The 22,670-nt window shown below is 45.5% G+C and overlaps 1 protein-coding gene across 2 annotated transcripts in view; it reads right to left on the bottom strand.

Annotated features, from left to right (window-relative positions):
* Positions 1-22,670, bottom strand: part of LOC118775984 (formin-binding protein 1-like) — a 38,449-nt gene that overhangs the window by 13,882 nt on the left and 1,897 nt on the right. For both annotated transcript variants that reach the window (XR_005004902.1, XM_036525994.1), the window contains exons 2-10: positions 19,258-19,373; positions 14,055-14,111; positions 11,999-12,146; positions 9,248-9,310; positions 7,773-7,877; positions 7,278-7,406; positions 6,722-6,868; positions 5,449-5,631; positions 2,250-2,432 (exon numbers count right to left, since the gene is read on the bottom strand). Coding sequence is in view for 1 of the 2 variants with exons in the window: in XM_036525994.1 (XP_036381887.1) it covers positions 2,250-2,432; positions 5,449-5,631; positions 6,722-6,868; positions 7,278-7,406; positions 7,773-7,877; positions 9,248-9,310; positions 11,999-12,146; positions 14,055-14,111; positions 19,258-19,373 (1,131 nt within the window). In the remaining variant the exon portion in view is untranslated. The remainder of the gene's footprint in view (positions 1-2,249; positions 2,433-5,448; positions 5,632-6,721; positions 6,869-7,277; positions 7,407-7,772; positions 7,878-9,247; positions 9,311-11,998; positions 12,147-14,054; positions 14,112-19,257; positions 19,374-22,670) is intronic.

The raw sequence follows: 22,670 nt of genomic DNA, 5'->3' as shown, positions 1-22,670 counted from the left end.
ATACTTTAAGATAATACACTCTCATCTTAACCAGCACTCACTCACAGATGCACACAGGGCACTGCCCTTACACACTGCCTGCTTGGAGTTGCCACTAGAGGGAGACAGTGTCTGAGAGCACCCCCTCCCTCTACTCTGCCATGGCCAGCAGGGGGCGCACAGCCACTGTGGTCTTAATGTGTAATAACGGTCAGAGCGTGGCCCTGCACCCAGCCGCAGCCGTATGGACCTGCTAATACTGGGAGGAGCAAACACACACTCCCAGCATGAGGAGTGAGGGCTCATTTGATACCACCTGCAAAATACAATAAACAAATATAAATTTAAAATAGAAGCAAGAATAATAATAGAATCAAATAATAGATGAAATATGAAAATGAATGATTTGATGAATGAATATAAAAACAACAATTTGCCCTTCAGTTAGAAGAGGAAAGAAAGCTCCAGTTTTTCCTTTTAAAATCACCTTGGAGGGAAGCTGCTTCAGTCCCACAGCCTCCACTCTCTGCCTCTTTCTCTCTCTCTCACACACACACACACACACTCACACTTTTACACAGACACACAGACACACACACTCACTCACACTTTTACACACACACACCTTAAAATGGCAAACTCCTCTCAGAGTGTAGAATCTTGCTGGGGGAGCAAGCAGGCCCCGCTGTGCCCTGTCTTGCCTTTATCATCAGTGGTAATCTGCATTTTCTCTCCTCTGAATGCAGAACAGGGCTGGGAGAGAGAGGGCAGCAGGAGAACCGCGCTGGCGCTAAAGCCACGCAGCGTGTGGCCTATCGAGCGGGAAGCCAGGACGCCCGCACTGCCGTTTACCACGTTCAGAAATACTGCAGCAACATGTATGGAACATATATTTCATATCCAAAACTAATGGAAACCAAACTAATGGGAAGAACAGAATGAGAAAATATGCTCATCATGCTGTCAAAACCAAAGGCTGGGAAGGAGGTCTGGGATGCACCCCTGACTGGATGAGCTGGAGGGCCCCATGTTTGGGGGGGGGGGGGGGGGGGGCGTTTGGGAGAGGGTACTGTTTCAGCCTCGTCATGGACATCTGAGCTTTGATATCCTGCTCACCCTATTGTCCTGATGATTTAAACACAAATTCCTCCGAGACACAACTCTGTCACTATTACATGTCACTACCAGATCAAAGATCAGACGTGTGACTATGCAGATCCACTGAGAAGCAGGAGGGGAGGGGCTCCATGGTTTCACCAACAGGGTAAATTTACAGAATACAATAAAGAGTAGAGGACAGGATCTACTGGAGAAAGAAAGAATACAAGTATGGTAGTGTGTGACAGGCAGAGAGAGGATGCAGAATACAGAGGACGTGCAGGAGAGGGCACACAGAGCTGTCAGAAACACTGCAGAGTAAACTCTGAGTAAACTCTGAGTAAACTCTGAGTATCTGAATACTTTCAATTTTGCAGAGGAAGGTGCAACCTGCATCTTTTTATATGTTACTTCCCTGTCTGGGAAATGCAGCACAATGAACGTGAATGTGTTTCATACAACAATCTGCAGGATAACGGCACTGACACAGCCTGGAGAACAACTACACACTCACACTGCAGGCAGGAGATGGTGTTTCGGAGAGAGCAGGGAGTAGTGTTTGGGAGAGAGTAGTGAGATGGTGTTTGGTGTTTGGGAGAGAGCAGTGAGATTGTGTTTGGGAGAGAGCAGTGAGATGGTGTTTGGTGTTTGGGAGAGAGTAGTGAGATGGTGTTTGGTGTTTGGGAGACAGCAGTGAGATGGTGTTTGGGAGACAGCAGTGAGATGGTGTTTGGTGTTTGGGAGACAGCAGTGAGATGGTGTTTGGTGTTTGGGAGACAGCAGTGAGATGGTGTTTGGTGTTTGGGAGACAGCAGTGAGATGGTGTTTGGGAGATAGCAGTGAGATGGTGTTTGGGAGACAGCAGTGAGATGGTGTTTGGGAGATAGCAGTGAGATGGTGTTTGGGAGACAGCAATGGGATGGTGTTTGGGAGACAGCAATGGGATGGTGTTTATCTGCCTCCTCTGTGACTCGCCCAAGATGAAGATCTGATCTGAGATCAGCCTTAAATCTGACAAGAAAGCCATAAAAATAACACAACAATTTATCTCTGGTATAGTCGGTTAGTTCCTTGACTTTTAATTATGATATTTTTAATTATGGACAAGTCAGTGGCCCCACCCAAAGAGAGCAGCACACAGCAAGACACGGGATGCCCACAGGGCAACTTACCCCGCGCTTCAGGCTCCGGAAGCAATGCATTCTGGGTTTGGAGCCCATGAGATCGTTGAGGCGATGTGAAAGGGGGTCCCTGTGCTGTCTGGGGGAGTGGGGCCCGTTAGGAACAGCAGAGGGTGCTGGTGAGGCAGGAGGGGGAGGGGGGGGCTGGCGGGGGGATGTTAACAAGGACATGAGCTTTTGGACACAGAGATGGAGTCACAGCCGAGAGGAGCCAAACGGAATGGATGAAAGGAAACACAAGGGAGAAAAATAAGACAACATAACAGCGGCTTTTCAATCAAATCAACCATCAAAACAATGTTAGAAGTTAGAAAATTGTGTAAAAAGCATAGATATTTTTATGCAACCTATTACAAGCTGCAAATTCTCTCTTTGCATGCAAGATCTTTCACTATTAATTTTGGCATGTTGTGCAGGAAAGCATTCTGTGGGGATAAAGAAATGCCCACTGTTTACAGTTGCACTGCCTGATGAACACCTTAGAGAAGACAGGGAGTGTGGGGAGTGTGTAGCCTGCTGTGAGGGATAACGTCACACAGCCAGAGAGGATCAGCAGGGATGTGTAGAGTTCTCTGTACCAGACTGGCCTACACAATATTATACAATATTACACACAACATTATGCACATTAAAACATTATGATTTAACTTGCTTCGAATCTCAGAGATGCACTGTTTCATGCTGTATACTAGTTACCTTAAGCATAAATGAAGCATTCATTCTGCCCTTCACTGAGCACAGAGCCACACAACGTTTGAGTGCCGGTTATATCAGAAGAGCAGCTGATTTGGAATTGATTTGGGCTCTCTTTTGGAGAGTGAAAGGAAAACACAGATAAACAGATAACAAAGCAGATAACAGTCCTTGTAATAGGGACGTAAAGAAAAGGCCAGCAGTCTCACAGAGGGGCTGTCAGATTTCACGGTAAACGGGACGGTAAAGAGCCAGTCTCTGAGAACCTCAAAAGGCTGAGAGATGCTTTATAAATGCCATCATCATCATCATCATCATTATTATCATCTTATCTCAGTTTATCTTATCTCACAGATAAACTCCATTAGAAGGACACTCTCTACTCAGACTCAGCCAGTTATTCTCAGAATAACTGTTGGCAGCCTCCTTGATGATGTAGGTCACATTGAGAAGAATGGTCCCCCAGTGCCACTGTGCCCCAGTTTTCCAGAACTTTCAGTTCTGTCCTTGCAGTCTGCAGATGTGCACCACCTGTCACCTCAAACACACAACAGGACCTGCTGTAACCAGAGTTCTGTGCTGCTGCTGATCTGTCATGCAGCTGTGATAGAGAGACAACACTTCATACAAACTACACAGCACACAGGAGGCTTCAACAAACTGTCAGCACAGGTGACCCTGTGCAGTGTGTGTGTGTGTGTGTTCCAGTGCTGTGGGTCCACACACACACACACACACACACACACACACACACACAAACACACAATCCCTAACACTACATTCAATACTCCAGAGATCAATAGCCAAGCTGCACAGAGCCAGGAATTATGGGAAAGGACAAGGCAGGTGAGGAACAGGAGGAGGAGGGGCAGAGGAGGAGAGACTGGTCGGAGGGACAGAGGAGGAGAGACTGGCCGGAGGGACAGAGGAGGAGAGACTGGCCGGAGGCACAGAGGAGGAGAGACTGGCCGGAGGCACGGAGGAGGAGAGACTGGCCGGAGGGACAGAGGAGGAGAGACTGGCCGGAGGGACAGAGGAGGAGAGACTGGTCGGAGGCACAGAGGAGGAGAGACTGGTCGGAGGGGCAGAGGAGGAGAGACTGGCCGGAGGCACGGAGGAGGAGAGACTGGCCGGAGGCACAGAGGAGGAGAGACTGGTCGGAGGGACAGAGGAGGAGAGACTGGCCGGAGGGGCAGAGGAGGAGAGACTGGCCGGAGGGACAGAGGAGGAGAGGAGGAGTCACCACAGATGAGGCACTGTTCTGTACTGTGTTTCTTTACACACTCAAGGACTGTGTCTGCATCAATGTGATCAATTGCATCAATAATAATAATGATCAAAACAGTCACATCACATCAAAACAGTCACATACTGCATGTAAATGAACAAAGATAAACACCACCGAAGCGGAACGGGCAGAGTGCTGAGACTCCGTGCCTCCTGATGCAAACCACAGCAGCACAGCTGCAAGCGAGCCATCAGATACACACTCAGGTTCAGATACACACTCAGGTTCGGATACAGATACACACTCAGGTTCGGATACACACTCAGGTTCGGATACAGATACACACTCAGGTTCAGATACACACTCAGGTTCGGATACACACTCCGCAGGTTTGGATACACACTCCGCAGGTTTGGATACACACTCCGCAGGTTTGGATACACACCCTGCAGGTTCGGATACACACACTCTGCAGGTTCGGATACACACACTGCAGGTTCGGATACACACACTGCAGGTTCGGATACACACCCTGCAGGTTCACTGTATTATTTTTGTATTTTTTTTGAGGTGAAATGTACTGGTAGGACATAGATTATTGAAGAACCTACATGATATAATGAAATGACTGTAAATAGGTTTGGGGTGAACTTTCAATGAAATAAATCTGTAAATTCCAAATTAACCATGGGTTTTTTCCCGTTTTAAAGTGCTGCTGTCACGCTCCAAAATTCATTTGCCTTTTAGCTGGGTGCATCAATAACAGATGTGATTCTGTTCTGGGATCAGTGTGTACGGCGCTTTTACCCCGTTTCTCTTGATGAAAGGCTGCTTTGTGTACTGTTCTGAGATCAGTGTGCACGGCGCCTTTACCCTCTTTCTCTTGATGAAAGGCTACTTTGTGTACTGTTCTGGGATCAGTGTGCACAGCGCTTTTACCCCGTTTCTCTTGATGAATGGCTACTTTGTGTACTGTTCTGGGATCAGTGTGCACGGCGCTTTTACCCCGTTTCTCTTGATGAAAGGCTACTTTGTGTACTGTTCTGGGATCAGTGTGCATGGCGCCTTTACCCCGTTTCTCTTGATGAAAGGCTACTTTGTGTACTGTTCTGGGATCAGTGTGCATGGCGCCTTTACCCTGTTCCTCTTGATGAAAGGCTACTTTGTGTACTGTTCTGGGATCAGTGTGCACGGTGCTTTTACCCCATTTCTCTTGATGAAAGGCTACTTTGTGTACTGTTCTGGGATCAGTGTGGATGGCGCCTTTACCCTGTTCCTCTTGATGAAAGGCCACAGCTTGCCCTTGTTCCTGCTGCTGGCCTTCTCCCCGCGGGAGTGAGGCAGGCTGGACTCGGATGCCACCCTCCTCATCGCCTGTTCATAGTCTTCAAACTCCACGTCCCCGGGGGGTTCGAACCCAGACTTGTAGGATTCCACCACCTGCTTGGAGTCCTGTAGGGAGAGCCACATGTCTCACTTTGGCATGAACACCTGGCTGTTTTTACTCATGTGTCCCTTCAGAATGAAGCCTGGGGTAACAGGGCTATCAGGCACTCGCCACAGCTGAGACCGGAGCGCCGGCCACATGTCACAGGGAGCTGAAGCTGCTTTCTGCGGAGCCACAGAGCTCCTGCTGTGAATTACTGTGATGCTGAGCTCCGACTGAAGGCTGGCCTGCCCAAGAAGAGCTGCGGCTCAAACAGCTGGAGTCCATATTCTGTTATCAGCTTATCACCTATGATTATTAATCCTCCAGTTCTGCACCTCTGCATAACTGCAGTCTTTATTTTTTTTGATTATTTATTTATTCAAAAAACATACAGTAGACATACATGTAAACATAGCACATAAACAGCAATTAGAAAGGAAAAAACAATCAACAGGGCAGGGTAGATATGCGTGTGTTTGTGTGTGTGTGTGTGTGTGTGTCTGGGTGCGCACATGCATTTTTTCGTGTGAACGTGAATGTCAGTACAAATGTGTATGCGAGCAGCAGCTCTCCTGACTACAATGGGTGAAAAAGATCAGTTATGACATTAGGTTAGTATAGATTGTAGTAAGCAATAAATGGCTCCCATGTTTCTATGATGATTCTGGATTTATTTTTGACAGTCATGATTGATTTTTCCATTTGGAATTGATCAAACATTAAAGACGTCCACTGTGCCAAAGATATTTAGATTTTATTTTTCCAGTTTGTGAAGGTAACTTTTTTTGCAATGACCAATGAAAGTGCTCATGGCAATCTGCAGACCAGGGAGTTTCCAGGGAGACATAATGTTGGATCAAGGGGTAAACTGAGACCAGTGATGCCAGATAAAGCAGAGAAAATCTGTGTCCAAAATTGCAACACAGGGGGGCACTGCCAGAAAGCACGCAGATAATTGTTGGGTGATAAAGTTGTACAACTGTATTCTTTATTAATAAATGTGTACCAACTCAAATGACTGTATCAACTGTATCAGTCCTCTGGTTCTCTACATCACCACTTCTCAGAGCCTCAGTCTGTCTGAATTAGCTGATGGGTGAGGGTGTGACGCACGTTTTTGGGCTGGATGCTGTCAGCTGCCTTGGTCATCCCGTCCAGACACTTTGCGAGGATGGGCAGGACGCGCCGCTCCACCTCTGCAAACGCACGCATACAGTCCGCCACCCGCCCAATCCTGCACTCCTCCATCTCCTGGATCCTCTGCAGGGTCACAGGTCATCTCTTTCACCAACCAGCTCAGGACTGACAAACCCAGAGCATCAAACACAACTCACCCACATCAAACAGTCTGTACATATAGTTCCTGAGCTATGGGCGGTGTTAGGGTGTGGTATTACCTGGAAGATGTGGGGTATGAGGGTGTGGTAGTACCTGGAAGATGTCGGGTATGAGGGTGTGGTATTACCTGGAAGATGTGGGGTATGAGGGTGTGGTATTACCTGGAAGATGTGGGGTATGAGGGTGTGGTATTACCTGGAGGATGTGGGGTATGAGGGTGTGGTATTACCTGGAAGATGTGGGGTATGAGGGTGTGGTATTACCTGGAAGATGTGGGGTATGAGGGTGTGGTATTACCTGGAAGATGTGGGGTATGAGGGTGTGGTATTACCTGGAAGATGTGGGGTATGAGAGTGTGGTAGTGCTGGGTCTGCTCCTGGTTGAAACTCTGCAGGCTGGAGGAGTACTCGCTCTTACTGTGCTCTGCCATCTGGTTCCTCATCTGGGCCTGCTGCCTCGCCTGAGGGGGGGCACACACAGCACTGTCCCAACAGCACATCCCCTACACCCGCAGGTCACGCCCCCCTCTGCATGGAGCAGGGGGACAGAGTGCTCAGGGAGCCCCCAGCACTGCCGACAGGCCACCGCCTGTGCCTGTCCTGCTGCGTTCCGGCAGTCCAGCAATGCACAGACACCCTCTGACACACCTCTACATGCCACACCGCCAGCAGCACGCTAACGCATGCACAGCAGGTCACTAGCTCATTGGTTTACTCAGCCTCTCAAACACATTGTATATTCATTCACATATTCATGAACACATTGAATCTATTTATTCATCAATCCATATTATCATCAATAATGTCCCAAGCTGTAATAAACTCACCTTCTCCACATCGGCTTTTGTCACATTGATGTCAGCATCCATCTTCTCAAAGTACTGCTGTGCTCTGTCAGCCTCTTTGCAGTCCCTCTCAAACCTGCGCTTACTCTGACAGAGAGAAACCTGCAGTTACTCTGAGGGAGAGAAACCTGCGCTTACTCTAAGAGAGAGAAACCTGCAGTTACTATGAGAGAGAAACCTGCAGTTACTCTGAGAGAGAGAAACCTGCAGTTACTCTGAGAGAGAAACCTGCGCTTACTCTGAGAGAGAGAAACCTGAAGTTACTCTGAGAGAGAGAAACCTGCAGTTACTCTGAGAGAGAAACCTGCGCTTACTCTGAGAGAGAGAAACCTGAAGTTACTCTGAGAGAGAGAAACCTGCAGTTACTCTGAGAGAGAAACCTGCGCTTACTCTGAGAGAGAGAAACCTGCAGTTACTCTGAGAGAGAGAAACCTGCAGTTACTCTGAGAGAGAAACCTGCGCTTACTCTGAGAGAGAGAAACCTGAAGTTACTCAGAGAGAGAAACCTGCAGTTACTCTGAGAGAGAAACCTGCGCTTACTCTGAGAGAGAGAAACCTGCAGTTACTCTGAGAGAGAAACCTGCGCTTACTCTGAGAGAGAGAAACCTGCAGTTACTCTGAGAGAGAGAAACCTGAAGTTACTCTAAAAGAGACACAGGCGCTGGTATCAAACAGTCCACACAAACAAATAAATCATCGTTCAGCTCCCCACCTGGATCAGTGCTGTTAAAAACTGCTGTGTTTTTGAATTCAGATCTTGTTAGTTGCCCTATACTCTGCTAGTACTGCGTTCTCAAACAGACTTGAAACAGCTCTCAGCTGAGAACTATTGTCTCATTGTGGAACTGTACATATCCTGTCCCTGTACTGTCATTATACTTACTGTATGCACTTTTGTACGTTGCTTTGGAAAAAAATGTCTGCTAAATAAATAAATGTGCATGTAAACGTAAAATAAAACTACCACACTCATGGACAGAGTCAGCCGTTCGATGTTTTGACTGGAGGCAGTAAATGAGCTTTATGGAGTCGACAACTAATGTAGTTCAAATTAAAAAATCATGATAATAAGACATTATATTACTTGTACCTTCAACAACAGATTATGGCAGGATTCTGTGTCCTCTGAGGAGACTAATTGGACTAAACCACTGATTCTCAATCCTGTTCCTGGGGCCCCCCTGCTCCGCACGTTTTCCATTTTTCCCTGCTCTACCTACCTGACTGAACTCATCAGTGGCACTTTTGATTAGCTGAGCAGACCTGATTTAATCAAGAGCATGTTAATCACACTGTTTGGAGTGAGGATAGATGCAGGACAGGGGGGCTCCAGGAGTAGGACTGAGAAACACTGCACTAAACCAAAGTATCAGACAACTTCCATATGTTCATTATTATTATGATAATAATGAACATGATATGCCTGATGAACTTCATAAAAGAGAAAGCACACAAACCGATTCCAGCTGTTTCCAGGAGTTCTCAATGTGTTGCTGGGCTTTTCGTCCATCGTGGAAATGCTGAAAGAAAAAACCAACACCACACGCATTTTCAACACCAGCACACAGCCCACAGCCCTGAAAGAATAAACCAACACCACACGCATTTTCAACACCAGCACACAGCCCACAGGCCTGAAAGAATAAACCAAACACACGTGCATTTTCAACACCAGCACACAGCCCACGGGCCTGTAAGGCTGGACCTTCTGCCGAACCTACAGACAAACTGAGAGACTGAGCACAGACTGACTGTGCAGTGTGCATACAGCAAACTGCAGGTCTTCTCAGAATGCAAGCTTGTCTGACATTTAAAACCCTGCAACAGCTACAGACCCCAATCTGTCTGCAGGGGGTTTCTAATGCACCACCATGGTGGTGTTACCCACCTCTCCTGGGCACTGGGGGCAGACCAGGAGGGCAGTAAAACACTAACAGGATTCAGGCTAATATAACTCTCCTGTGAGGAGAGTCCTGATCGGTCTAAGCCATGTAAGCCTAAAATACATCCTGTGAAGAGGGGAATCATTCATATGATGCACCCTGGGGGCAGGTACTTAACTCAGAATTGTCTCAGTGAATATCCAGTTGTATAAATGGGTAATGTGAAAATTGTACCCTATGTAAGGCGCTCTGGATAAGAGCTTCTGCTAAATGCCAATAATGTAATGCAATGTGATATGAGATGTTCAACAGGTGTTCAGTGAGTATTTAGAGGAGAATGACAGCTCACTCTGCTGCAGGCCGATTCAGTGATATTATTTTAAAGTCTCCCTAATAACCAACACCACTGATTTCAAAGAGAACATATTTCTCTCTGAACAACTGTGATGTGAAATTCTGCCTAATTTCCAAAAACAGCAAATAGTGATTTAATAATAATGATAGTTAAACACAGAATTACTGCCAATAAATGTGCATTATGGGGTAGTGATGTATGTAAAAACGCTGGCAGTATGAGCAGTTGTAGGGTCTGTGGGAGAGAGTGCTGAGCCGAGTCAGGATGTCACACGGCTGTCTGTCTCTGCAGCTGCCACAATGAAACATGTTTACACACAGAGAGGCAGGACAGTGTCACACATTCACTCCACAAAAGGCCTGTAAAGCCGGTGGGTGGAGCGGGGTCACGAGTGCCGCAGCTGAATGCTGCTGTCCTGGCTGTGATAATGAGTCTGTTAGGAACTGCTGCCATGCTAACCCCTGCATTCCTCCCCTCCCACTGATCCCAGAGCAGTCTGTAAATTACTGAACAACAGCAGAACTGATGCTGCGTGTGGCAGACGCACAGTAGCCCTTTCTCTCTGTCCTCCTCGGTCTCCAGCACAGAAATGTCACACAGGCCCCTACTCCACTCCTCTGCTCTGCTCTCCCTGCTCTGCTCTGCTCTGCTCTCCCTGCTCTGCTCTGCTCTGCTCTCCCTGCTCTGCTCTGCTCTGCTCTCCCTGCTCTGCTCTGCTCTGCTCTCCCTGCTCTGCTCTCCCTGCTCTGCTCTGCTCTGCTCTCCCTGCTCTGCTCTGCTCTGCTCTCCCTGCTCTGCTCTGCTCTGCTCTCCCTGCTCTGCTCTGCTCTGCTCTCCCTGCTCTGCTCTCCCTGCTCTGCTCTGCTCTCCCTGCTCTGCTCTGCTCTGCTCTCCCTGCTCTGCTCTGCTCTGCTCTGCTCTGCTCTCCCTGCTCTGCTCTGCTCTGCTCTGCTCCCCCTGTTCTGCTCTGCTCTCCCTGCTCTGCTCTCCCTGCTCTGCTCTGCTCTGCTCTGCTCTGCTCTCCCTGCTCTGCTCTGCTCTGCTCTCCCTGCTCTGCTCTGCTCTGCTCTCCCTGCTCTGCTCTGCTCTGCTCTGCTCTGCTCTCCCTGCTCTGCTCTCCCTGCTCTGCTCTCCCTGCTCTGCTCTGCTCTGCTCTCCCTGCTCTGCTCTGCTCTGCTCTGCTCCCCCTGTTCTGCTCTGCTCTCCCTGCTCTGCTCTCCCTGCTCTGCTCTGCTCTGCTCTGCTCTGCTCTCCCTGCTCTGCTCTGCTCTGCTCTCCCTGCTCTGCTCTGCTCTCCCTGCTCTGCTCTGCTCTGCTCTCCCTGCTCTGCTCTCCCTGCTCTGCTCTCCCTGCTCTGCTCTCTCTGCTCTGCTCTGCTCTCCCTGCTCTGCTCTCCCTGCTCTGCTCTCCCTGCTCTGCTCTGCTCTGCTCTGCTCCCCAGCTCCACTCCTGGCCCCTCTGCCCAACTGCCGCCCCTCACTGCCAGGTGTCCTTACAAATTCACCCGAAATGCTAGCTATTTTGAGGGCACATTATTCTAAATGATGGGATATTCTAACAGAAATGCTTTATTTTGTTGTGTATGGCTAGGGTTATGTCTAGGCTCAGGGTTGTAGCTAGAACTAAGGCTGACATAACGGTCAGATTTTGATCAACAGGAAGCTGCAGTGATACAGAGATGAAATACATGTACAGGCATACAAACGCATGTAACAAAGTGAAGAGCACAGGCTTCTCACAGACTTTGGAACACTCTCATACCTCTTAATGAAGCAGCTCCACTACTTTTTTCCTCCCATAAGTGGAGCCCTGTCAGAGGAACAGGACACAGCCATACTCCCCTCTTATTTCTGTGGCACTCTTTGACCTCTGACCTTCTTTGACACACAGGCACTATGGCCAAGGAGGTGCTCACCAACACCAGCTGATTGAGGGCACAAGGCAAAAAGGAAGTGGAAATGACACCTTACCAACTTCCTCTCAGCCTTCAGCTCCTGAACATAGTGGGTGAGCTCTGAGACGATCTGGGCGGTGAGATTCTCGGCGATAACTTCATGCTGCCCAGCATAGTCATTTAGCTCGTTCAGCGTCATCAGGAAAGCACGACATGATGTGTACCTGTCAGAGGAAATGATGTCACAGTAAACAGCATGCATACAGCACAGCAGGACCCTGCACTCTGCACTTATTCACTCTGACAGGCCTGGGGTCATTACCAGTGCTGTCATGTGTCTGACCCTCAGCGTTATGCAGAGAAGGAGAGTCCAAGCAGCTTTCTGAGGGAGATTTTTCCCTCACAATCACACTGTCCAGTACTAAATGTGTACCAGGAAGAGCCTGTGTGTGACTGATACTTCCAGATGCTCCGGACAGGGCTGAGATTTCACCTCAGGTATAATGGTGCAGGGTCCAAAAGGAACAGCCGTCAGCTCACCAATGCATTTCCTCTTCAGCAGGTTAAAGTTGCAGGGTCACCAGCCACTCTAACAGGTGCTTCTTGCATTAAAAAATATAAACGATACTTCCTCCTATGGCATTCAAAGAATGCTCAGAAATGCTGGGTTTGCTTGCTCCTTCATTGGCTAGCTAGCAAGTCCAGCGGCACATTTAGATAATGTTCAGAAAGTTACAAGTATGGTAATAAGCTAGGTACCATGTAATCAATACAACTACGTTCATATTCAGTACAAATACATTCATTTTGGTCTCTCTTCTTACTTTATTTAGCTAATCATGGATGTGCTTTATTAAAGCAGTAGGTCAATCAAATCCATGCTACATAATGGCACGGCTAGGGGTTTGATATCTGAAGAAAGGAAAGAAAAAGAAAAGAAGCCATTCAATCGTGATATTTTTGTTTTCGTAACAGCATTATTTCTTGGGGGAATATCGCTTTGTGATTATTTGGTCTCATGTATTGCATTTTGCTAAATGTTTCATTTAATGAGCTGAATGTATCGTTTAGTACCTACTAACTACACAGACCATGTTCTGAAAATGTACATGCTGGGGTCAATTCCATTTCAATTCAGTTATTTCATTCAAAGAAATGTATTGAAGTTCAAAGTATGAATTAAAAATTGCAAAATTAAAGATTTTTCAGTTCATGAAGTGAATTTCTAGTCATTCCCTGTACTGACCGAAATTAAATGGATCTGACCCCAACTCTGTTGCATGTCATCGGTAAAAGGTGAGATACCTCCTATTCTGAGTGGCTGTGCTGTCTGGCTAGCTAAATAGCTAAGTAGTTGTAGCAATAATTACTGTAGTTTAGCTGTCACCTTTGGCTGTATTTCTCTTGCTGGCTAGCTGTTTTAGCTAATAATATACAATGTCGCCACCCCACAAATGCGCGCCTAACAGAATCCAACTTGATAAATTTTTCTGGCTGCTGAAAACTCCAGCTGGCTTTTGACTATCTGCATGTGCTGGCCAGCCCTGCTGCTGAACCCGGGCGATGAATACCTTTAAGAGAAAAACTGATATCCTGCTCACTGAAAGAGAGCTGCAGATTTCCACTTCACAGTGCTTTCATTTGCTATGTTCTACAGAGTGATCTTTTTCCAGATGCGCTGCGACAGAGATTCTTTTAAAGGAACATGGCCTGTACCTTAAAACAGCAAAAGGAACATCCAGCTGATCTCAAACTCATTATTCCAAGAGGAATCATTTATAGTTTATGAACAAAAACGTATAAAATAAGGAAAATGACTCATTTGTAAAACAGATGTTGCTGTTGTGAGATCAAGCATGAAATGTTGTACTGGAATGTGACAATAATCAGTTGTTTTAAAATTTTTCATATAAAAGCCTTTCTAGATGGTGATACAGTGACCAGTTGAGAATCTGGGTTGTATGCATCTGTTAAGAGTCTTTTTGTATAACAAAATTTCATAAAATCCACTAAATTCCACCGATGATAAAGAGGAAGATCCTTTCACAGTCTCTAAATGTAAACTGCGCTTTTGTTCATTTTATTGCTGTAGAAAAACAATGAGTTTTTTGCGCTGATGAATTCAGACTCACTTGCTTTCCTCCTCCTCTCTCGTGGTCTTCTTAGGCTGATATTTCTTTGAAAGATTCCTGGGAGGAAACAAAACCTTTTCACTCAGCAGGAATTCACAGGGGCATGAGGAAGAGAAAGAGGGCAAGAGGGACAGGGGGAAGGAGAAGTGAGAATCTGAGGCTTCAAGCTCACGCGATCTGCACGAGATGACCACAAGATGAGTGCTTTATCCTTGCATCACTTCTTCAGTTATAGAAAAAAAAACATTTAAAATGTTTGGTGATTAGTGTTTTCAACATTTTGACATTAATTTTGACCAAAAACAGTTCTCCATGAATGAGCGTAATAATATTAGTCTGTCTGTCTGTCTGTGTGTGGTGGCGGTGGTGGTGGTGGTGGTGGTGGGGTGGGGGGGGGCAAATGTATCATGATGAGGTCAGGGGGCGTTTGTTCAAAAAAGGTTGAGAACCACTGTGTTATAGCAACAGTTAGCTGGATATCTGTTAGTTACACACCCAGTCATAATAAATCCTTTAAACCATCATTTGATTAGCTAGATAACTTCCTTAAATATAACAAGCTGGCTACCTCAAAAATGTTTGATCGGTTGATACTGTAGAGCTATACCTAAAAATAACTCTGTGGATCTCCACAATAGCTTGATTACTAGCAAGCGAAATAAAATGAACCATACTTTATGTGCCGATGTAAACATTTCTGTTGTCACGGGCTTAGTCAGAGTATCACAAATGAAGCAGCCAACCTGTTTAAGTAGCTAGTCTTCAACAATCATTCAGATAGGTAGCCTGTTAGCTAACTAGCTATGTTTGTCAAATCTATTGCTAGAAAGCCAGTTAGCATTGATTATGCAACGCAGCAATTTTCAGTTAATCGTGCTGCACGTATAAGAAGAATTTTACGGAGGCAGCTGATGGTGACGTAGGAATTTGGAGCTTTACTAACTGACAATTCACGTTCATCAATAAGGTGAGAACCAGACCTGTTATTAACCCAAATAATCTTGAATGAATTGAAAAGTGTACTATCCAAGTAGTAATAGAAGATGCTTGTTGTTGTAATGATGACAGTAGCGCACACACAAGTAGTAGCCCTGACTGGTTAACATTAGCTAACATTATTGTGATCAGGCTACTGTAATCTGACACAAATTATTGATCTGTCCCTTAGCGTAATGACTGAATCGTCAGCTGCCTCTGTAAAAATCTTCTTACACGTGCAGCATGATTAACTGAAAATTGCTGCGTTGCATAATTGATGAGTCTATAAGGCATGTGGGAGGGTTGTGTGTCACCGCACCCAAAACGACTCCAAATAAGCCACAAAGTAAATACTCCATTGTGCTGTGCGAGAGCGCTTTTCTTCAACACAAAAAGTCGCATCGTGATGACATAAGCATGCTCGGGCCCGGAAGGTTCAGCGCAATGTGAGCGCAGGCCAGCGGGGGAGTGGGGAGGGGGGACAATGGTGCTCAGGCACAGTACAAGGCAACCGGCCTACAGTGAGTACGCCCTGAGATGTGAAACCAAACCCCTGGATTGGTGAGGGGTGCACTGCTTCACTCAGCGTTTGCTCAGCGTTTGCTCAGCGTTTGCTCAGTGTTTGCTCAGTGTTTGCCTAGTGTTTGCCTAGTGTTTGTTCAGCATTTGCTCAGCGTTTGCTCAGCATTTGCTTAGCGTTTGCTTAGCGTTTGCCTATCTAGCACTTCAGTACAGACAGGAATTACATTTACATGTATTCACAAGTGAGGTACAATACAACACAAGCGAAAAATCATATGGAGTCAACAATATTAGAAGCACAGCATGACCAGCTTTCTAAGGTTGGCCAGGCAAGGGACAAACTAGCAGGTGAAGCTAATAAGTGTGTTAAACTATTACATTACTTTTTTACTTACTTTACTTTTTAAATTTTATTTTATGGTTTAGTAGGAGACAGTTTGAGACATGAGAAGTTCCTTTAGGGGGAAGTGTTTCAGGTGCTCAGGTAAGAGCGGAAGAGCCATTACACTGTCAGCAGTGCAATATTGCTGATCTCAGTACATTGTTGGTACTACTACTGATCCTAGTACATGGACAGCAGTGCATTATTACTGATCTCAGTACATTGTTGGTACTGTTGCTGGTTCCAGTACACTGTGTCACTGATCCAAATACAATGTCAGTACTCCCTGCAGACTGGTCTGTTCCCAAGCAGATCCCTGTCTCAGCAGTACAGAGTGCTCATCATCATGGCCCAGTTGGTCAAAAGTAATCTGATCGGATTTCGGCTATCGGATTGGATCAAATCTTGAAAATGGATTGTTCAAAAGAAAAAAAAGGATTCTGAAATCGGATTAAATCACGTAATCCAGTCTTGGTTTTGATCTGGATCAAACCTTCAGTATCTGTTATTCAAAACTTTTTAGTAGGATTGGGATACCTTTGATCCAAAAAAATCAGGATTGTCCTGATCCCAGCAGAAGGGTGGACTCAGGGTGGATTTCGGGAACAAAATGTAATAAAACTTTAAACTGGTCAAATAATACAACATGTGTATCATGTAGTATATATACATTTATTTATATTTTGCACTTGATTTAACTGTAAAAGTAGATAAAGTGGACATTAGGCTACCTATTAAACCTTTCAGTACAGTAAAGTAAAAAAAAAGGATTTTGTCCCCATAAAATAATCCCCCAAACAGCTGTCAATATCAAACAAAAATATTTAATTTTAACTGTCATTTATCACTGTATATTATTTACAATGATACATCAGAGATGAACCAGTCAAAAGTAGTTACTAACAACGGGATCCCTTATTGCACATCCAGTCAGTCCCTCATTCTGAGAGAACGCTGGAGGTTGGTCTGGGTCTTCAACAGGCTCAGGTGCATCATAAATATAATCACAGAGAGGGACATTGCGCCTGGTAGCGATGTTGTGCAGGACAATATATTGTCCTTATACAGGCAAGTATTATGTTGCACGCTCCCTGTGCTGATTTGTCTCTACTAGTTTCAATAAAAACACTTAAAGTGACACCATGCTGGCTAATCTACTTGTTGTTCTTTACATGTAGGCTAGTTGCCTACATTGTGATATGTAGTGCCATTTAGAGCACTGGTAATCCAGATTTGGTAATCTTGAAAAAGTTGTATCTGGAGCAGGGTGATGCAATCCAATGTTGCTTTGAAAAACTGGCACAAAAGTAAGATGGATTACCTGATCCTGGATAGCAAAACATGGGATTTCCAAATCCGGATCATTCTGATCCAGATTAAACTTTTTGAACAACTGGGCCCATGTGATCAATATTTAATCAATGAGATGCAGGCCAGGATTATGTGAGATTAGATGGGTGGGTGCACCTCTTAGTGTACTAGCGTACTGCGCACGCGTGTGTGTGTGTGTGTGTACATGTGTGCCTGTGTGTGTGTACGTGTGTGTGTGTGTGTGTGTGTACGCGTGTGCCTGTGTGTGTGTATGTGTGTGCCTGTGTGTGTGTGTGTGTGCCTGTGTGTGTGTGTGTACGTGTGTGCCTGTGTGTACGTGTGTGTGTCTGTGTGTACGTGTGTGTGTCTGTGTGTGTGTACGTGTGTGTGTCTGTGTGTACGTGTGTGCCTGTGTGTGTATGTGTGTGTGTGTGTGTGTGTCTGTGTGTATGTGTCTGTGTGTGTATGTGTGTATGTGTGTGTGTGTGTGTGTGCGTGTATGCGTGTGTGCGTGTATGCATGTGTGTGTGTGTGTACGTGTGTGCATGTGTGTGTATGTCTGTGTGTACGTGTGTGTGTGTGTGTCAGTAGGGGGGTGGGGGATACGGGTCAGGACGTTGGGGAGTGCTGGATCTGTGTCACATCCTCTCCAGCACACTGTGTGAGGAACACAGCTCCACTCACTCTGCACTGGGGCTGAGGCGGTACTTAGCCAATCAATACAATCAATGCCACTGCTTTAAGCACCAGCAGTGTTCTTTCAAACACATATTGACTTTCTGCTGAGGCCAGAGAGTCTTCAGTTTCACACAGCAACTGTATTTACAGGAGATATGGAGTCAGTATAAACTTTGATAATCTGATGCTGAAGATGATGTCACAGTTGGCTAATGGAAGAGAGCTGAACTCAGATCAGTGTGCTTTTCTAAGCTGTTCATCTACTGATCTCAGCAGTTCAACACTAACTGTTTAGAATGGAGAATGGCTGAAGGACAGCTGGACAGGAAGAGACAGACTTTTTTCCATTCTGAAAGGAATGGAACAGGAAGTAACAATTTGCACACCTTTTTACCCATGGTTTTCAAAGTATAGGGGGTGCCCCCCTGGGGGGAGGGGAGAGAGGACTAAGCCATAAATGGATAAAGCTCTACATTGGTTAGTCAGCTACGTGCAAAGCAGGTGTTTCCCAGTGTCGTTGCTGACATATTCCAGCATCTCATATGGAGCTTTGCAGGAAACACTCTTCCACAGTATGCCAGCACTGCAGAACTGCACCATCAGGACAGGCCTCTGTTAGAGGCTGAGCTTCACACTGAAGAATCAAGGCAGCCAACCACTCTGTGCACCAACACAACAGCTGCTGGGACATCCAGGAAAGGTGGATGTAATAAATGACACAAACTGGTCCATGAAAGTTACTTTAATAAATTTACAGAGTTAAAATAACCACGTGTTTCACAACTAAAGCACTGAGCAGCCAAACAGGTGAGCGGCTGTCAGAAACACCCTGCAGCACTGAACAGGCCATTTCACACCTGCAACAGGTGGCCTCATGTGGAGCAGGAGGAGCCACAGAAAAGACGGAGAGGGAGAGGAAAGAGAGGGAGAGAAAGGGAAAGACTACGCCAGAAAGAGATATCGTCTTTGAAAGCCTTTTGATGATTGATTGATTTGTAGACTTGGGTTTCTTACTACTGCACATTCTCCACTCCCACTTCCCAGGGGACAGAAAGTGCAAGAGTTTGAAAAAGCGCATGTGTTTCCATCATGAAATGAAGTGAAAATTGCATAACTGTTCTTTAAGTCTGGAAATCTTTCATAGGAGTTAATCTCATGAAAGCACTGCTGCTCTTTCACACTGCATAAGACTCAAATGTATATATACTTACACATCTACACACCTTGGACAACATTTATATTTACATTTTGTCACTTGGCAGATGGCCTTATCCAAACTCACAAGTTAACATGAGACAACAATCTGGTGCAAAAAACCCAAAATGCTTTTACCTGATTTGCTTTGCATAGCTGACTTCAATTTCACATCTCTCTTTGACAAATTTTGTATACCTCTCAAGGAACTCGATACCCCACAGAGTGTGCTTCTCCAAACTGTCAAACTGATCCTGGAACAGAGGAGAAAAATGTAACAGGTGAACAGGAGACTGAGCACACTTATACAGTAAGATTAACACCTTCATCCAATACTTGTGGCAGTATTCTCTATGACTCTGCGCTGGGACACAGTAGCAGTATTCTCTATGACTCTGTGCTGAGACACAGTAGCAGTATTCTCTATGACTCTGTGCTGAGACACAGTAGCAGGATTCTCTATGACTATGTGCTGAGACACAGTGGCAGTATTCTCTCTGACTCTGTGCTGAGACACAGTCTCAGTATTCTCTATGACTCTGCGCTGGGACACAGTAGCAGTATTCTCTATGACTCTGCGCTGGGACACAGTAGCAGTATTCTCTATGACTCTGCACTGGGACACAGTAGCAGTATTCTCTATGACTCTGCGCTGAGACACAGTAGCAGTATTCTCTATAACTCTGTGCTGAGACACAGCAGCAGGATTCTCTATGACTCTGTGCTGAGACACAGTGGCAGTATTCTCTCTGACTCTGTGCTGAGACACAGTGGCAGTATTCTCTAATACTCTCAGCTGGGACACATTGGCAGTATTCTCTATGACTCTGCTGAGACAGTGGCAGTATTCTCTATGACTCTGTGCTGACACCACGCCCCCACGCACATACAGGCCACGCCTCCGTGCGCACACACAAGCCCCACCCCTGTGCACACATACACAGACCATGCACCATAACCACACACAGGCCACGCCTCCATGCGCACACACAGGCTACACCCCCGCGCGCATGTGTGAATTCCACACTGCAGATGCTGCTGCCTAACAGCGTATAAATAGAGCTGCCTGAGAGGGCTGGGGTGGGAGGGGCTCAGCTCCGATTACAGCCCCACCCTCACCCCCATGCCCCCCATGCCCCCCCTCACCCCCTAGGCCCTGGCATGCAACATGAACATTGACATGGAGACAAGCTATGCTATTATGAGTCCGTATCTGTCCTTCCACACCAGTCCCTGCAGCCACACAAGCTCCTACAGGAAAGAGCTACACTCATTCCACTCACAGCTACAGCGAAACTACTCCACAGACAGCCACTTACTACACTCACAACCAAAGTAGTAACTTCACAGACAGCTAGGTACTCCACAGACAGCCACTTACTGCACTCACAACCAAAGTAGTAACTTCACAGACAGCTAGGTACTCCACAGACAGCCACTTACTACACTCACAACCAAAGTAGTAACTTCACAGACAGCTAGGTACTCCACAGACAGCCACTTACTGCACTCACAACCAAAGTAGTAACTTCACAGACAGCTAGGTACTCCACTGACAGATGAAGTTACTTCACTGACAGATAGTCAGAAAACTACATCTTTATTTTGCTTCCAGATTGTATTTTTGATTTACAATGAGAGTTCTGTTCACACATTGATGGAACAAATTTGTCTTATGAATATAATTTCATAACACAATAACACCATCCACTTTGCTCAATTTAACTCTGTGCCAATCACTGTAGATATGTAACATTATTCAGAATCAAAACACAATCTAGGACAGTCTATGAATTAATAATTACAAGACAGTGACTTGGATTGGTATTCACCTGACCTCTTCAACGAGAACTGCAACAATTTAGCAGGGATAGAGGACCATAAAGAGCTGGGTTTTCATTTTTAAAATCATTGCATCTGGCATTTGGCAAAAATTCCACACCTTACCATGTTGCTAAGCAACATCTAAATATGAAGAAATCTATCTGGAGTCATAATTTCCATGTAACAGCAGATAGACCTAGACTACTTCTGGTTGCGTTTTTCTTATGATTCATTTGTGAAATAGTTGGTTTTAGACTACTTCAGTCGATAGTTTCTACAGTATAATATTACAAAGAGAACTATATGCTATATTCGTCTCCAGGGAGTGAGACGAACCTTCAGCCAAAGACTGAATGAATGATGGCCTGGGAACAGCAGAGGAAATCCCAGGATACAGCCAGTTTAGGGCCACCGACAGAATAACTGATCTGAGAACAGGTAAGCTGTAATTGCAGCTTTTTTCAAGGGGCAGAACTCAACTCACTTTTAACAGACAATGATAATGACAGATATGACAGATCTTCACTGAACCCAGCTCCAGGTCAGTCCCACTGTGCTCATTCAGGTCGTAGAGATCCTGTAATATTTTACAATGCTGCAATAATACAGAGGAAATTAGAGGACATCTCATGTTCATGTACATCTCTGTTCTGTTTCAGGACAGAAGAGAATACTCCTCTTACACAAACACAAGCAACTTCACTAGTGGGGACACTTTGGGGTGCCTGCACTTGGAGGAAACAGCATGGAGGTGTGAAGAGACAGCCTCCCAAACAGATGGAGCAACACCATGTGGGGGAGGGATGCTAGCAGATTGAAGCCGAATGGGAAACCTTAGTTTTGCTCTTGTTTTTCAAAGGGGTCTGGAACAGCAGATATCATCAGCTGAACATTTGTAAATTGCATGAGGTAGATAAAGACTTTATTCTTTGATCATTTAAGTTTGTAGAAAAGTCTCTGATCTCTAAAAATGTAAGACAATTTTAATGGGATTACTGTTTCTGAGTCCATGTCTGTGATGACCTGGAGATTCAGGATACTCTGTTTACAAGCCTCAACACTAAAGCAACAGCATTTTTCTTTTCCAGCTGAGGCAGTAAAGTTGTGAGTCAGATTCTTAGCTGACACACTACAACACTTTGGAATCAGATCAGCCTTTAACACCTACAGAAAGGCCCTCAGCTGTCAGTCAACTGTCATCTAATAATGACAAGTCAAATATGGAGACAAATATGATCATTTTCCCATCAAATATGGCTCCTCATACCAAATATAATATTTTTCTTGCATGAGATTTTTTATACACCTACCCTCCTTGCTTTCTTTCCTATTCTACTAAAATATTCAGTTTACTTCAAAGTAGGTTCAGGGGCAGCAGTGTAGCATAGTGGTAAGGAGCAGGGCTCGTAACAGTAAGGTTGCTTGTCCGGTTCCCCATCGGGGCACTGCTGCTGTACGCTTGGGCAAGGTACTTAACCCACAATTGCCTCAGTGAATATCCAGCTCTATAAATGAACAACACGTAAACAGTTTAACCTGTGTAAGCCGGACCAGATAAGAGCATCTGCTAAATGTCAATAATGTAATGTAATGTTCAGGTTAGAAGAGGTGGCTTTGACTTGGCAAAATAAATGGTTCCCATGTTTTGGTCATTTGACCACAGTGGGTTAACTACATCAGTTAACTGTAAATTTAATCAAGGTTACAAAAACTGTGCTAAATATGAA

This window comes from Megalops cyprinoides, chromosome 4 (genome assembly GCF_013368585.1).
Source record: "Megalops cyprinoides isolate fMegCyp1 chromosome 4, fMegCyp1.pri, whole genome shotgun sequence".
In the NCBI taxonomy this organism is placed as follows: domain Eukaryota; kingdom Metazoa; phylum Chordata; class Actinopteri; order Elopiformes; family Megalopidae; genus Megalops; species Megalops cyprinoides.
This window is presented reverse-complemented; position numbering and strand designations above follow the sequence as displayed.